The sequence below is a fragment of the Sycon ciliatum genome, chromosome 6, assembly GCF_964019385.1.
Source record: "Sycon ciliatum chromosome 6, ocSycCili1.1, whole genome shotgun sequence".
Lineage (NCBI taxonomy): Eukaryota > Metazoa > Porifera > Calcarea > Leucosolenida > Sycettidae > Sycon > Sycon ciliatum.
Genome location: NC_088648.1, coordinates 15,793,001 through 15,809,916, shown reverse-complemented (window position 1 = coordinate 15,809,916; position 16,916 = coordinate 15,793,001). Strand labels below are relative to the sequence as shown.

General features: G+C 48.0%; 2 protein-coding genes across 2 annotated transcripts; one reads left to right on the top strand and one right to left on the bottom strand.

Annotated features, from left to right (window-relative positions):
- LOC135818865 (uncharacterized) lies at positions 1–7,019 on the top strand. Its single transcript, XM_065332072.1, has 4 exons — positions 1–68; positions 294–824; positions 3,112–3,256; positions 4,882–7,019. Exons 2-4 carry the CDS (start codon positions 443–445, stop codon positions 6,548–6,550), a joined length of 2,196 nt encoding a protein of 731 aa, XP_065188144.1. The 5' UTR covers positions 1–68; positions 294–442; the 3' UTR covers positions 6,551–7,019.
- Positions 7,020–10,452: 3,433 nt separating this feature from the next.
- LOC135818864 (uncharacterized) lies at positions 10,453–14,480 on the bottom strand. The gene is made up of 4 exons (XM_065332071.1): positions 14,416–14,480; positions 13,606–14,180; positions 13,137–13,281; positions 10,453–12,432 (listed from the first exon to the last, which is right to left on the bottom strand). The coding sequence occupies exons 2-4, from the start codon at positions 13,994–13,996 to the stop codon at positions 10,764–10,766; spliced, it is 2,205 nt and encodes a 734-aa protein (XP_065188143.1). The 5' UTR covers positions 13,997–14,180; positions 14,416–14,480; the 3' UTR covers positions 10,453–10,763.
- Between the last annotated feature and the right edge of the window lie 2,436 nt (positions 14,481–16,916).

Below are 16,916 nucleotides of genomic sequence, written 5' to 3'. Positions count from 1 at the left end.
CAGCGACCGGTTGACCGAAGGAGAAGAGATAATTTTACAGAGAGTTTTCTTTGTTGTGAGCTTCTCAGGTAAGTGTGCTGAAAAAACATTGGTTTGCTGGTCTTTATAACCCGGGTATGCTGCTTTGAAAACCATACTTGAATATATTGATAACCAGTGTGTTAGTTTTGCTGCATGAATATAGATAATCATTTACCTCAACTTGCTGGCATTGTGCAAGCAAAACGTATGATCCATAATGTTCATTCTGTGCGGTGTTCTAAATTGTGTTCTGGTGATCCTAAATATGGCAGCTACCGGGGATTGGTCGGTGAACATCTTCAGCTTCAAACCTAAGCAAAGCTGCAATCAGTGTTCAGCACAAGGCATCGGGCGAACACAGTCTTAGTCCTGCTGGTGCTGCAAGCGATTTGTTCGGCTTGGTTGTTGGATAGCTGCAGTCATGGCATCAATCATGCGCTATTCTGATGCGGCTATAATTTTGTGTGCCATGCTACTGATCGGTTGCACTGCGCATCCTCTACACAACCAGAGGAGAATCGAGACATCTCTGGTTGGGAATGACACGTTGTCTACTTCCTCAGGCCACACAATGGCTTACAGTGACAGGACTGGAGAGTCAGTGGAGAACGTTTCTGCAGAGAATGCTGGTAGTGGCGGCATATTTGGTGATGATCCTAGCTTGGACGGGGAAAGCATTCCAGATTCTGACAAGGTTGAGCACCATCGTACAGCGCGATCCATCAGCAATGTGCCTGCTGCGACCGATGCTACATGGCCAGACGGCAAAGTTCTCTTCAAGTTGGAGGACTACAGCCATATAAGTAAGTGGAGAAAGATAGAATTGGAATACATGTATGCTAGCCACAAGGGAACGGACTTTCCTTTAGCAATTGTTTGTGAGTGTGTTGCGGCATTTTGATGGCTGAGTGGAATGCTAGTAGACAGGCGGGATCCGGAGCATACATCATAATAATAATTATGTTCATATCCCGCCCAATAGCATGAAAGCCATGCATGTGCAGTGGAACATTGTCTTTTTAAGGTGGCAGACTACCCAAAAATTCGCTGAAAAATCGAATTTGTAAATTCATATTGAGTGCTACGTCAGTTGAAAGAGCATGAATAGCTGCAAATTCTCTGAAAATTGTGTCCCGATCTGACCAGTCGTTCAAGGGTTATGGCCGAAAATGTGCCCTTGCAAGGAAAGATTTTTGTTGCACGCTGTCATTTGTTGGCAGCATTGTATTTGAATGTGAGCAGGCCGTGCACAACTTGTCGTATCATGGAAATACGCGGTCTTTGTGGTCCACTTCACAACAATAACACACACAGAAGTCTCTGCTGTGAGCACGGTGGCTCGGCAATGGCTGTGAGCGCGGTGGCTCGGCAATGGCTTTATTATTGATATTATTACATCTCCTTCCTGATATATATTTTTTTCCTTTTTTTTCTTTCTTGAATAATTGTACGCATAGGGCCTGATAAGAAAAATTAGCACAAGGCACTGCTGCTACTGTAGTGTAGTCGCACAGCAAAACACACAGAAAACGACAAAATGTTACAATGAATGTAACAACACCCGTCCAAGCTAAAGGACCGACATCCCTGCCCCAGGACGGCATCTCGAAACCCCCACACACTCACCACACGGTCATCATCCAGCTTCAGTTCAATCACTGTATTCTTCCCCTGCAGACTCAACCCCCCTGTCACTAGCCATACGATCTGAAGCTGTATGTAACCATACAATGGCCCACGACGCACACACCACCCCTACGTTTTTTAACTAAAAAAGAAAAGCAGTCGTAACTGCAACAGCCACATGGCCAATAAGAAAAACCAATAATTATGATATATCGATAAACGCACACCCAGAAGTCAAGGGTGGGAGGGTGGGATACAAACTGCACCAACGAAAAGCCACTGCGAAGTGACAGGAATGCGGTCCAGCACAACATTTTTGCTAACGCAAAAAGTTGTGGGGAAATCCCAAAATCGGTGCGATTTTGCATGAGCCCAAATGTTCAAGTAATTAGTTACCCACAAAGACACAAGCTTTCCAACTCTCTTTGGCCGTTGGAAAGTGTACCAAAGTGTGCAGAATTTTGCTCCAAGACCAAAAAAGTCCAAAAAATCGCGTTAAAAACCCACGTATTGGGCTGCACGGCGGCGGGGAAGCCCGCTGCCGTGCAGCAGGACTTTTGCCAGCACCCTCGTGACGTTGCAGATACGTGGCTTGATTATTGTAGTAAGTTGACGTTGATTTAGTGACTTTGGCAAGTTTGAGTCGTGTCAAGAAGTCAGGTAGGATTCAGTCAGTACTAGGCAGCAGTGCCAGTAGAACGTGAGTGGTAGTCTTTGCCGGTTTCTGAGGGTATCCTGGATTTGGTGTGCAGCGCTGTGGAAATGGCTTGCTGTGGAGGTCCTAGCACTGGATGTAATATCAAAGGTACGACCTCGTAGCACGTGCTAAACCTAAAAAAATTCAAAAATTGACTTGGGTCTGTGGGAGTCAGTGAGAGAACGCCCACTCGTTCCGTTGTGACAGATTGCAGGGCCACGTTGAGGGGCCCTACCCCACCACCCATGGTTGCTTCTGGACTTGTTTTAGGTTTGGGTCCCGCGCACGGACAGAATGGGCACGAAAATGTGAAAAAATTGTAAATGCATTTGTTTGGCTCCTGGGTGGCTCGCACACCGTGGCACTATGCCGGAAATTTGAGTTTTTCCGGCCTGGAAAGCCTGTCAGTGAGGCGCAAGAACTTGTAAATCATGTCCTGAGGGCCAGCATAGTGGTAGGAGTGTGTGGTCAAAATTTCACTCAAATCCATTGAGAAACACCAAACTTACAGTCAATTGAATGCCATATGAAATTTATGGGTAGGCTGCCCTTAAGCCACTGCGGCTTTGGGTGTGAAATTTCACTCAAATCCATTGAGAAACACCAAAGTTACGGTCAATTGAATGCCATATGAAATTGATGGGTAGGCTGCCCCCTTAAGCCAATGCGGCCTTGGGTGTGAAGCTTGTTTGGATGTGTCCACAAGCTGGCAGGAGCGCGTCGTAATGGAAATACATGTGTACGTTTGCCATTTGTTTTCACTATAGAGTTGAGCATTGTCAAGCGCTTCTACAACACATTTCGGGCTGCCATCAGACATATTGAGGAGCGTTCTTGTGTTCGATTTTATCGTCATGTCAATGCTGCTGCTCAAGGTAATACCTACGCGATTATACAGCTGCAGCCAAACAGGTAAGTGTCATGGGCACCACGCCACATTAGATGATGCTCGGAAAACACTGATGGTTGCCATGTTATAGCTAATCTTTTACCGGAGGATGTACTCCGTGTGCTGACAGGGCTCAACACCGCGGAGGCAGATCCTAATACAAAACAACAACGACGATCAAGGCTTGTTTGCTGCTACTTCAAGTTACTAGTCTTTTTACTACCTCGAATTAGTTTATGAAAAGGCGCATGCCTGAGTGTACCGGTCCTTTCAAATGGGTACTTGCTCCTATTCACGATTATAACTACTGCCGTAGGTTTTCTCTAGGAAAAGGGAGTTTCGCACGCAGATCTAATAATAATAATAATAATATTCGCGGGATCCGCGTCGGCATCGCTTGAATGTTCAGAAACACACAAACTAGCCTTCGCATCCGCAGGTCACCACTATGCCTGTTCATCTTAGTGGCGAATGAAAACCTCACAAGAGAGTCAGGGGAGAGGAGGTTAGTCTCTCCACCAATCGGGCGTTTAACGGCCCATAACCCTGTAAACTGCATCCTTGTTATTCTCACTCCGAGCTGTGAGTACCCAGTTGACCGTGGGTGACACAGATCTAAGTATTTTAATTCTCATTCTCATTATAATTTTCATATTCGCTTTCATGTTATTGGGTTCTATGCCCGTTTGAATTTGCGAATCAAAATAATTACTAAAGTAACACTAGTTACCTGCACAGCAGCCCTCTGCTTTCTTCAATTGGAGGCCGCTCCGGTTCACGTTCCGAGCTTAACCAACGCGAAGCAGACTTCATGGAGGATGAAGGACGACTCGGCACATCCGCAGTTTATCCCGGAACCGCCATGACGAACGTGGCCTCCCGCGTGGGCCTCACCACATCTGGTGAACACGTCACTTAGGCAGTCGCTGACCGACGGTCCCTCGCCATCGTCTCTCGACATATACAGAGAGAGACCCGAGACGTCATCTTGCCACAGCAACTTGAGTTTCCTTCCTCAGTGGCAGGACTGCAACGAGACAGTGCCTCCCGAGCTCGACGGCTTTCAGATTTAGCCAAATACCGCGAAACCATTATCAAGCTTTGTCAGCTCGACCTCAGAGAAGAGGATTTACGCTCGCGCATTAAGACGGTCGCGCTCGCGCAGCTTACCGAACCACAGGACGCAAGAACAGATCTCGCGTTCTCAGCTGTGTGGTAGCTATACATTACAAAAAAAAGAAAAAAAAGGCTGGGTTCTGGAGCAAAGCCCTTTCCAGTGCTGGCATTAGCGGATGGACTATGAACGAGAATTTTGCATATGCGATGTACTACCTAATCATACATGGCAGGCTCTAAAAAGATTGAAACAGATGGATTGAGGCACACACACGGCTGTCATTATCTACGATAACTTTGATGAGTCCACAATGAGTCCAACAAGAGGGAAACAATTCTGTCCGCAGAGTGAGCACGACAACTTTGAGCCATTTTACGGCATGGTATTGTGACAGAGTTTGCCCTGAAAGCGCATGAGGGGAGGGGGGGGGGGGGATTTCTTAATATTAACGAAGGAACGGATTATCGAATGCCATGCTCAGGCAACGCCATATTCTGTATGTTTTATTTCCTGTATACTTTGTTCTTGCAGCATTGACTGCTTTACACCTGTGGGCAAGCAGCAGGGTGTAATGTATATGCACGTTGGAGAACCGTGCTTGACTGAGGTAGGTTATATGGTTCATCAGCTGCTCCACCTCGCTGGCCTATATCACATGCATCAGAGATCCGACCGCGATCAGTACGTGCGTATTTTCTGGCAGAACATCTTGCCAGTCGGGATGCAGTATTTCTCGAAGTATTCTACGCCCGAACCTGGTAGCATTCCAGACAACATGCGCTATGACTATGGAAGTATCATGCATTACGGGAAAAGCACATACGGCACGAACCAGACTCACGCCATAACAATGTTACCACGCCAACAAGGTATCAAGATTGGCCAGCGTAAGGCGATGAGCCAGATTGATATCAACATACTCAACGCGTTATACCAGGGTGAGTGTACGTTTGTTAACAAGACACGCTCAGTTCAGAAGTATATCCAGTTTGAACAGCGTATCTCCATTGCCCTGCCCAACAGACGCTGGTTGCGATGTGAGAACAGTTGGAGTGGCCTCTGTCAGCGGCGACCATGTCAACAATTGCTGCATCCCATTGCATCCAGGTATGGAAATTGCAGAGCGTCGGAATTCTACCTCAGACAGGTGAGTGGTTCAAGCAGTAATGCCGAGGAGATCTTGCGTAATGGAGATCAGGTATACCTAATGGTGAGACAATCCGTATTGCCAGCAGGCCAGCAGCCCTTTCCGCTTCAATGCCGTCGTTCCAGGTACGGTGAGTTTGCATGCAAACCCGTGGAACATGGACCGGGTACTGCGTTGATTGTACATGCCCTGAAGGCCACCAGTAGCCGAGAGTTGATCAGTGAGGAAAGTGAAATTGCCCTTTGCTTCAACTTACACGATCACTATTGGTGCTTCTATTGCCCAAACTTTGACATTTCGTTGACCCACAACTGTGAACCACGCATTTGTGACAATGGGCCCGACAACTGTATCATCAACGACCCCGACGCCCCAGTTCTCATTCCCATGACAATCCGTCAGTGGCGCAACCACGAACATCCCAACGCCGTGCAGTACAAGCGTACCATCTCACTGCGGCGTGGACACGGACGTTGGTTGGGCGTTCATCGCTATTTCCACTGCTCAAACTCTAGCTGCAGTACCGAGCTGACGCCCCAATGTCTGAGAGGACAGACGAGCAGTACTCCTCCCGTTGCTGGCCAAACATACTCCTCACAGATTTGCGACGAGGGCGTTTTCCAATTTATGCCAGAGAATGATGTCATGCCAGATGATGGTCTTCTCCGATATGAAGACACAGTCAGCCTAGTCACAGCTCGAGGTCAGCGAAAGAGTCTTTTGTGTCCCAGTGTCAACGCATCGTGCTATTTCGGATCATGCCCAAGTAATGCCAAGCAATGTGATGCATCCACATTCATTGTACGCCAGTCTGCCGGTTTTCACCTCACCAATGATGATGGCAAGCCAGTTCCATCTGATGACCGTGTAGCTTTGTGCAGAGAGGCCAGCGTTCAGCCACTACAGTATGATTTATGTCTGTCCTGCGGACGCGATAGCTCCTCCAGTGCTGAAAGACTTCCTTGTAAACTCGTGAGGGCAAAGAAGCAAGACAGAAATGCCTTTCATGCCTCGAATTTCTTCGTCTCGCAGTGGCGGCTTCTATTATCCTGAACAATGAAAAGTGTTATTTTTCGCTGGCTGAGCGTAGCGAATGAAACGAAAAAATTATTTTTTTGCCAGCATTTTTACCATAGTTACGGCACCAGGATTGCGTCAGCTGATTTTTTGTCAGTGTTCTAAAACTTTACTCTTCATCGTGGTCTTTCTCTTTTCGTTGTATTTTCCCACCCGCCCTTCCCTTTATTCTCACTTTTGGATAGGTCCTGCAGGCTACGTTAATTTCATTTATCTGCTGGGGATATTCTAACCGGTTTTTCCTCAGGGTTGTGCCTCCGCCGGGGTCCTGGGGTTTTTCCCGCCAGCTTCGGGCTGGTTAATCATCCGGCGGCCCCATTCACCACAGTGGTTCACTTTTTGCATCATGTTGGTCAGGTACATATGTGTACATGTATATGCGTGAGGTGGCGGCATGCCCTTCTTCTTGCTCATGTACACACTACGCTAAGCTCTTCCATCTTCCACCGTGAGTGAACAAAGACCACACTACTACTGTGATCTGTATCTTTCTGTTGTGTGTGTGTGTGTGTCTGCGGTGTACGCAGAGGCCAGCTAGCTGGCAAAAACCGTTGTATATTCCTGTACAGTATAGTGTATACACATGTAATGCACCGATTCTTTGCAGGATATTATACTTATGGTGTGCGGAACTAACACTTATTCCGTATATCATGTTGCATTCTGGTGGGAGCTTTTCCTTTTGGTTTGCCGCAGGGAGTGTATAAATGTAACCCAAGACGTATGAGCAGTAACGGGTAGAGAGGGGTATGCCCCCACTTCAGCGAAACCCTTAATTAAGGTCGTAAATTTCGTGTTCAATATACATGTACTGTAAAACGGGGAATTAACGGTGGTGTGATATTTTCTGGAATTCCCAAAATCAACGGTTCGGTAGCGCGGAAATTTCGGTACCCCAGTTTTCAGATCTATAAAATACTTCTTTAAGCACGAAACATTCGTTATTAATAATTTTAAACCAGTTTTGGAGAACCAAAAATGCATTTTGCACGCGGTGTGTCATGCATGGCATGGTTGAAGTTTACAGTCCATTCATTGGAAACTGGCACCCTAACTTTTTGGTGTCTCCCGCACATAGTTGTAGATATCGTGAAAACAACAGTACATCCTGCATTGTGTGACCCGTGCAATTACACCTTGCCACATTTGAAGCCAGAAAAGTCCAAGAACAGGGAAATAGAAAATCCGCCAGGTTTTACAAAATTAGGACAGGTATGCCATGGCAAAATGTATGGAGAAGCAGATCCAAAACCGAGATTTTTGAGATTTATAGTGGGTTTTTGATCCTCAATTCAGCCCAAATCGGACTTTCAAAAGCCAGCGGGACACTTTCCGATGAATGGACTGTAGATCACGTTTAATTTTAGGTAAATTAACCTGTACCGAAGTTACCGAACAAAATCTCCACCGAATTTTCCCGCTGTTCGCAGTAGGCATGTTCTGCAGCTTGAGCGAACCCACCTAAAACTATTAATTCAATCAAGAGTTCATAACCCCAGGCTCCAGTCTAGCTGTCTATGCGGACGATACAACACTCTATGCCCTAATCAGAAACCCAGATACCATCGCTGCTGCTTGCAATAGCCTCCAAGCATCTATTGACCGCCTGCAGACTTGGGGCGCCCAATGGAAGATAAAGTTCGAGCCATCAAAATCTCAGGCAATACTCCTTGACCGCCACAGACCATCCCTGGATGTCCCACAGCTCACATTTGATGGCATGCAGGTGCCTGAGAGCCCTCAGCTCAAGCTGCTAAGAGTGTTATTTGACAGTACTCTCTCCTTCCGGGCCCACATCCGTTCCCTTGCCGTTAGAGCCAACCAGCGACTCGGCCTGCTCCGAAAGGCATCTCGGATCCTGGACAGTGCAGGGCGCCTAACTGTGTACAAAGGATTTGTACGGCCTATAATGGAGTACGCCCCTCTCGTCTGGGCAAGTGCGGCACATTGTCACCTCCATCAGCTGGACCTGGTCCAGCGTCGAGCCATGAAGGTTATTGGCCCCTCATTGCTCCCCAGCCTGGCAATCCGAAGGCATGTTTACGGGCTGTGCTACCTGTATAAGCTGCAATGCATACCAGGTCCAGCTCTGCTTACCAACATGGTACCTCCCCCAGCAAGAGTTAACGCTGCACCCCGGACGCGCCGGCAACGCCAGTCCCTCGGTGGCCACTCTTTCCAACTCGCAACTCCTCAGCCAGCCTCCAGTCCAGAGTTCATCCGCCGCTCCTTCCCATACTTTGTCCTGGAGAGCTGGAACACACTGCCTGCCCCAATCCTCGCCGAACGCCCAACTCTCAAGAAATTGCCGACATTCAAGACCAAGGCCTACCATCACCTCCGCCAGACCAATTGGCTATGGGCCACTGAAGTCCACCAGCACTAAGAATAACCGGTTGTCTCTATTATTATCATTTTCTGTCTCTCTCTCTCTCTCTCTCTCTCTCTCTCTATCTATCTCTCTCTCTCTCTCTCTCTCTCTCTCTCTCTCTCTCTCTCTCTCTCTCTCTCTCTCTCTCTCTCTCTCTCTCTCTCTCTCTCTCTCTCTCACTCTTCCTCTCCTGGGAAGCTCCTCATGCTCATTCTCCCTTTCTCTGTCCATTTCCCCTTCCTGATGCGTAGACCAACTGTTGAACCCGAGACCACTAGGTCGGGGGAGGTTGACCTACCTCATCGGCACGCATGCCACGCTCCTCTGTGTTGTCAAAGTTCGCTTTTCCACTTTTGTCTACCTCCCCTTTTATGTTGCTGGCCAGTGCTTTGTAGTAAAAAAAAAAAAAAAAAAAAACCCCCAAGAGTGTGCAACGGGCATAGACCCAGCGCTCGGCGAAATTCCTACATTACGTCATGCGCAGCTTGTCATCCGAGGTAAATTTGGCTTCTTCGCGATTTCTGGAAACTATACCCTGAACCGCTCCTAACTCAAGGCTGTAGCCTCGACTTTTCGAAGCTTTTTTTGAAGACATTTCGGACGTACAAGTCGTACTTTCTCAAAAACGAACTCTTTGTCCAAGAATTCATGGATATCGCGATTATTATAATAATAATAATGATAATAATAAAGTGTGTGGGTACAATGAGGGCTGCGTCCCACCCGCCTGTGTGGATTCACAGGAAGTGTGAGTTACGAAGTCTGAAGAAAATGTTGAACAGTCTCTGCTGGGATGACGACTACACGATAGCTCAGTGGTTAGAGCATCGCTAGCTACAAGCGAGGGTCCCTGGTTCGAGTCCTGGTGGTGACAGTTAATTTTTTCTTCAGACTTTTCCCGTTTGTCTCTTTCCCTCAAACTAGTGAAGATAATAATAATAATCGCGATATCGTGACAGGAAGAAGTGAGGATGCTGTTAAAAACATTGCATTGCCGTCGAGGACAATCATTCTGATAGCTGTGCAACTCAGCCGAAAAATGCTCCTTCGACTTATTCTCTCAAGTTCCTCAACCATTTGAAATCATCTTCGAGGAAAGCACCGGAAATATGCCGATGGCCTTGGGAAGAAATTGTTCTTGAAGAGACTGACTGCACTGGTGAAAGAAGAAGGCGATGAAGAGTCACCATTGCATCGAAAAAATAATATAATAGTTTTGTCTTTAGGATCGAGTGCTTTGTTTTACTTTTGCTTCTTGAGGCTCAGACTAGAATCGCAGTTTAGGCAGTTTACCCTGGGGAAGCATCCTGGTTTGACTGTAAATTTTAGAAGAATTCATCGGCGTGACTTATCGCACTGCACCGAAAATGACACAATGAAGGAATTCCTCCGAGCGGGCTTCCATACAGGGACTGATCAGGAGGTGCACACTCTTGGGGGTTATGAACTCTTGATTCAATCCTCAGCCTATTCTGAAGCATAGGCAAGAGCCGCAAGACACAGCAACTCGGGTGTGAAGAATATAATATCAGACGATTGCAGAACAGAGCTCATCATGTAATACATCTACATCAAAAGTGTAAGAGTGTCCAGTGAGAGGGAGATTACGGGTTCTCTCTACCCGTTACTGCTCATACGTCTTGGGTTACATTTATACACTACCTTAGGCATCCAAAAGGAAAAGCTCCCACCAGAATGCAACATGATAATTACACGGAATAAGTGTTAGTTCCGCATAACATAAGTCTACTATCCTGCAAAGAATCGGTGCATTACATATTATACATACATACAGGAATATACAACGGTTTTCAGTGTTCACGATAATAGAAGCCGCCACTGCGAGACGAAGAAATTCGAGGCATGAAAGGCATTTCTGTCTTGCTTCCTTCCACTGACAAGTTTACAAGGAAGTCGTTCAGCACTGGAGGAGCTATCGCGTCCGCAGGACAGACATAAATCATACTGTAGTGGCTGAGCGCTGGCCTCTCTGCACAGAGCTACACGGCCATCAGAGGGAACTGGCTTGCCATCATCAGTGGTGAGGTGAAAGCCGGCTGATTGGCGTACAATGAATGTTGATGCAGCACATTGCTTGGTATTACCTGGGCATGATCCGAAATAGCACGATGCGTTGACACTGGGACACAAAAGACTCTTTCGCTGACCTCGAGCTGTGGCTAGGCTGACTGTGTCTTCGTACCGGAGAAGACCATCATCTGGCATCACATCATTCTCTGGCATAAATTGGAAAACGCCCTCGTCGCAGATCTGTGAGGAGTATGTTTGGCCAGCAACGGGAGGAGTACTGCTCGTCTGTCCTCTCAGACATTGAGGCGTTAGCTCGGTACTGCAGCTAGAGTTCGAGCAGTGGAAATAGCGATGAACGCCCAACCCACGTCCGTGTCCACGCCGCAGTGATATGGTACGCTTGTACTGCACGGCGTTGGGATGTTCGTGGTTGCGCCACTGACGGATTGTCATGGGAATGAGAACTGGGGCGTCGGGGTCGTTGATGATACAGTTGTTGGGCCCATTGTCACATATTCGTGGTTCACAGTTGTGGGTCAACGAAATGTCAAATTTAGGGCAGTAGAAGCACCAGTAATGATTGTCCAAGTTGAAGCAAAGGGCAATTTCACTTTCCTCGCTGATCAACTCACGGCTACTGGTGGCCTTCAGGGCATGAAAAGTCAGCGCAGTACCCGGTCCATGTTCCACGGGTTTGCATGCAAAGTCACCGAGCCTGGAACGACGGCATTGAAGCGGAAAGGGCTGCTGGCCTGCTGTCAATACGGATTGTCTCACCATTAGGTATACCTGATCTCCATTACGCAAGACCTCCTCGGCATTACTGCTTGAACCACTGACGTGTCTCAGATAGAACTCTGACGCTCTGCAATTTCCATACCGGGATGCAATGGGATGGAGCAATTGTTTACATGGACGCCGCTGACAGAGGCCACTCCAACTGTTCTCACATCGCAACCAGCGTCTGTTGGGCAGGGCAATGGAGATACGCTGTTCAAACTGGATATAATTCTGAACTGAGCGTGTCTTGTTAACAAATGTACACTCGCCCTGGTATAATCCGCTCAGTATGTTGATGTCAATCTGGCTCATCGCCTTACGCTGGCCAATCTTGATACCTTGTTGGCGTGGTAACATTGTTATGGCGTGAGTCAGGTTCGTGCCGTATGTGCTATTCCCGTAATGCATGATACTTCCATAGTCATAGCGCATGTTGTCTGGAATGCTACCAGGTTCGGGCGTAGAATACTTCGAGAAATACCGCATCCCGACTGGCAAGATATTCTGCCAGAAAATACGCACGTACTGATCGCGGTCGGATCTCTGATGCATGTGATACAGGCCAGCAAGGTGCAGCAGCTGATGAACCATATACCCCATCTCGGTCATACATGGTTCTCCTACGTGCATGTACATTATTCCATGCTGCTTGCCCACAGGTGTAAAGCAGTCAGTGCTGCAAGAACAAAGTATAGAGCAAATCAAACATACAGAATATGGCGTTGTCTGAGCATAGCATTCTATAATGCGGTTCTTCGGTAATACAGTAAGAAATCTCCCCCTCATGCCCTTTCAGGGCGAGCTCAGTCACAATACCATGCCGTAAAATGGCTCAAAGTCGTCGTGCTCAGGCAGCGGACAGAATTGTTTCGCTCTTTGTGGACTCGTCGTGGACTCATCAAAGGTATCGTAGATAATGACAGCCGTGTGTATGCCTCAATCCATCTGTTTCGATCTTTTTAGAGCCTGCCATGTATGATTTGGTAGTGCATTGCATACGCAAAATTCTGGTTCACAGTCCATCCGCTAATGCCAGCAATGAAAAGGGCCTTGCTCTAGAACCAAGCCCTTTCAGGTATCTCCCTTTTCCTAGAGAAAACCTACGGCAGTAGGTATAATCGTGGAACAAGTACCCATTTGAAACGACCGGTACACTCAGGCATGCGCCCTTTCATAACAGTCTAGTAAAAAAAAATAGTAACTTGAAGTAGCAGCAAACAAGCCTTGATCGTCGTTGTTGTTTTGTATCACGCTCTTCCTACGCGAGTTGAGGATTGTCAGCACACAGGGTACATCCTCCGGTAAAAGACTAGTTATAACGTGGCTACGGTCAGAGCTTCCGAGCATCATCTAATGTAGCCTGGTGCCCATTACACTCACCTGTTTGGCTGCAGCTGTATAACCGCGTAGGTATTACCTTGAGCAGCAGCATTGACATGACGATAAAATCGAACACAAGAACGCTCCTCAATATGTCTGACGGCAGCCCGGAACGTGTTGTAGAAGCGCTTGACAATGCTCAACTCTATAGTGAAAAAAGACAAAAGTACACAATCATGTATTTCCATTACGACTCGCTCCTGCCAGTTTGTGGACACATCCAAACAAGCTTCACATCCAAGGACGCAGTGGCTTAAAAAGAATATGTTCTACTGCACATGTATGCATTCCATGCTATTGAGCGGGATACGAACATAATTATATGATACGTGCTCCGCATCCCGCCTGAATACTAGCATTCCACTCAGCCATCCAAACGCCGCAACACACTCACAAACAATTGCTAAAGGAAAGTCCGTTCCCTTGTGGCTAGCATACACGTGCTCCAATTCTATCTTTCTCCACTTACTTATATCGCTGTAGTCCTCGAACTTGAAGAGAACTTTGCCGTCTGGCCATGTAGCATCGGTTGCAGCAGGCACATTGCTGATGGATCGCGCTGTACGATGGTGCTCAACCTTGTCAAACTCTGGAATGCTTTCCCCTTCCAAGCTAGGATCCTCGCCGAATATCCCTTCGCTACCAGCATTCTCTACGGAAGCGTTCTCGGCTGACTCTCCAGTCCTGCCACTGTAAGCCATGACTTGGCCCGAGGAAAATGACGCGCTGCCTACTTCCGTAGGCAACGTGTCATTCCCGACCTGAGAGGTCTCGATTCTCCTCTGGTTATGTAGAGGATGCGCAGTGCAACCGATCAGTAGCATGGCACACAAAATAATAACCGCACCAGAATAGCGCATGGCTGATGCCAGGACTGCAGCTATGCAGTAACCAAGCCGACCAAACCGCTTGCAGCACCAGCAGGAATAAGACTGTGTTCGCCCGCTGTGTTCGCCCGATGCCTTGTGCTGAATACTGATTGCAGCTTTGCTTAGGTTTGAAGCTGTAGATGTTCACCGACCAATCCCCTGGTAGCGGCCAGATCTAGGGTCACCAGAACACAATTGACAAAACGGCACAGAACAAACATTAACTTATGGTTCATAAGTGTTGCATGCACAATGCCAGCAAGTTGGGGGTTAAATTATCAACTATATTCATACAGCAATTCGCGTTTACAAACCTAACACACTGGCGATCGCTTGGATCAAGTACTGTTTTCAAAGTAGCATACCCGGGTTATAAAGGCCAGCAAACCAATGTATTTCAGCACACTTACCTGAGAAGCTCCCAACAATGAAAAACTCTCTGTATATCTCTTCTCCCTCGGTCAACCGGTCGCTGCGATGGTAGAGAGTAAAATGAGTTGAATCTCCTTGAGCAGCTGATTTAGATGAGGCAGATGACTGGCGGTACCCTCACGATCGGCGTATGTCCACGCAGTCGGACGTCATCTAGGTACTTGTATACGACCTCTGCTGGAGTACCCCAGGGAAGCATTCTTGGACCAACGCTTTTCCTGGCCTACGTCAACGACGCGCTAGATGTTCTCGCTGACGGCGCCAGCTTGGAAGCCTATGCTGATTACACAACTTTGAACAGCTTAGTCACCTCCCAGCAGACCCCAACAGTCGCCGCGCAGTCACTGCAGGTGTCCGTTGACCGACTGCACGAGTGGGGTCGTACATGGAAAGTGATGTTTGAACCGACCAAATCCCAGGCCATGAAAGCCACCCTCAGACGCACTGGCTTAGATCTTCCCCCACTCCTGTTTGGTGGCACATTGGTGCCCGAGACAACCACCATCACCCTCCTTGGTGTGAAGGTGGACGCCAAGTTGACCTTCAGCGATCGCCTACGCTCCGCAGGGGCGTCACCCGTGATGGGCACGGGGTGGGGGCACGTGCACCCCCTTAAAAAATTCGACCTTTCTGCGAACTCCTGGTTATGAAAAGTATAGTGCTGGTAGAATCTACTAATAAACTGCATGCACTAAAACTAGTTGTACTGTGCTGCCGCGATCGCGTGAGTGCATGTAGCGAGTGCAAGTACATGACCAGTACATGACCAGTACATGACCAGTACATGACCAGTACATGACCAGTACATGACCGTTCGACTCGTACACTAATTACACTGGTTACACTGAAATGGCACCAAATGCCTGAAAATGCTTGCAATTGCCTTCAATTTTTGAATTGTTTCCCGGGAAGGATAATGAAGAATTCTTGTCCCCGATCGTAGCGTCTTCTTGGCTTGTTGCAGAATCAAAAAGTCTTTCATTGTAGTTACACTGAAATGGCACCAAATGCCCGGAAATGCTTGCAATTGGCTTCAATTTTTGAAATTTTTCCCGGGGAAGACCCCCGTACCCCAAGGCCGCCCCACCTCCAAAGTCGGTGCAATGGGCCTGCTATCAGCGAACCTTTTCGTGTTTTCCTGTGCAAAATTCCTGTGCACCCCCCTGTGAAGGGGTCCGGTGACGCCCCTGCTCCGTAGCCACCCGTGCACGCCAACGGCTTGGGGTCCTAAACAGAGCCGCCCACATACTCACCCCCGCCGGCCGGACGACCGTATACAAGGCGTTCGTACGACCAGTCATGGAGTATGCGCCTCTTGTATGGATGGGAGCTACGCAGAGTCACCTCCAGCGTCTGAACAATGTCAATGTTTAGCGCCGCGCGCTTCATGCTATCGGCCCTGGGGCACACCTACCCAGCCTGGCCATCCGCCGCACTGTTGCCTCGCTTGCCTGCCTGTACTGTACTACTGTAGCTGTACAAGCTGCACTACTTGCCTGGTCCTCCGCAGCTGCTCTCTGTGTTGCCACCGCGCCACATCATCTCGACCAACCCCAGAACTCGCAGCGAGCACGGTGCTGTCAGTGGCCATGACCACCACACCAGCTCCAACACCAGCTGCCTGCATCTGCCCCTCTGGCACTGAAGTGCTCGTTCCCACACTGCAGCATCAGCGATTGGAACGCCCTCCCTGCCGCTCTCCTATCCCAGCCTCCCCACAGCAAGAGAATGCAATCATTCAAAACGAATAATTACCGCCGTCTTCGCAGCACAAACTGGCTCTGGGCAGTCGATTCCCTATGAATAGTATGATGCTAAGACAGTTTCTACCCCACAATCGCTCGTATTAAGCCTTGGGTTTTTGCATCTTTCTTACCTGTACAGCTCTATCTTCTTCTTTTTTTCATTGTTTTTGGTGCGTGTTTTTGGCCGTGACGCCGAGACCTCAGGTCGGCAGAGTCATCGATGCCCCACCATCACCACTGCGTCTCGGTGCAGCGCCTGCTCATTAGTTGTCACGTTTGTCCTAGTCTCTGTACCATTGTCTTTCCTTATTCCTTTCGAGCTGGTTATGTGAACATAGTAAAAAAAAAGAAAAAAAGTCAAAGGCATTACTCAAGTCCGACCCGCGTCTATCTCAGTCCCAGTCCCAGTCCCAGTGAGCTTTCACACTATCTTACCTTTCGCAAGCCTGGTTATGATGTCTCACCTTTTTTATTTTAAATTTTTATTTTAATTTTATTTTTTTTACTAAGTACACAACCTACTCGTCAGAAGGGGAGAAGACATCAGAGTATACAATAACAAAACAGCAGGGAGAGTAGGGGCTGGAAAGTAAGCCTGTGCTGGTGAGGCAAGCCCACAACAACCACCTATGGTCTCGGCGTTAACGTGAGCTTGCGCACCCTAGCCTAAAAGAAGGGGGTGATTTAGCGATAAAGACAAGAGAAGGTTAGGTAGAATGGTTGAGGAGAGAGAG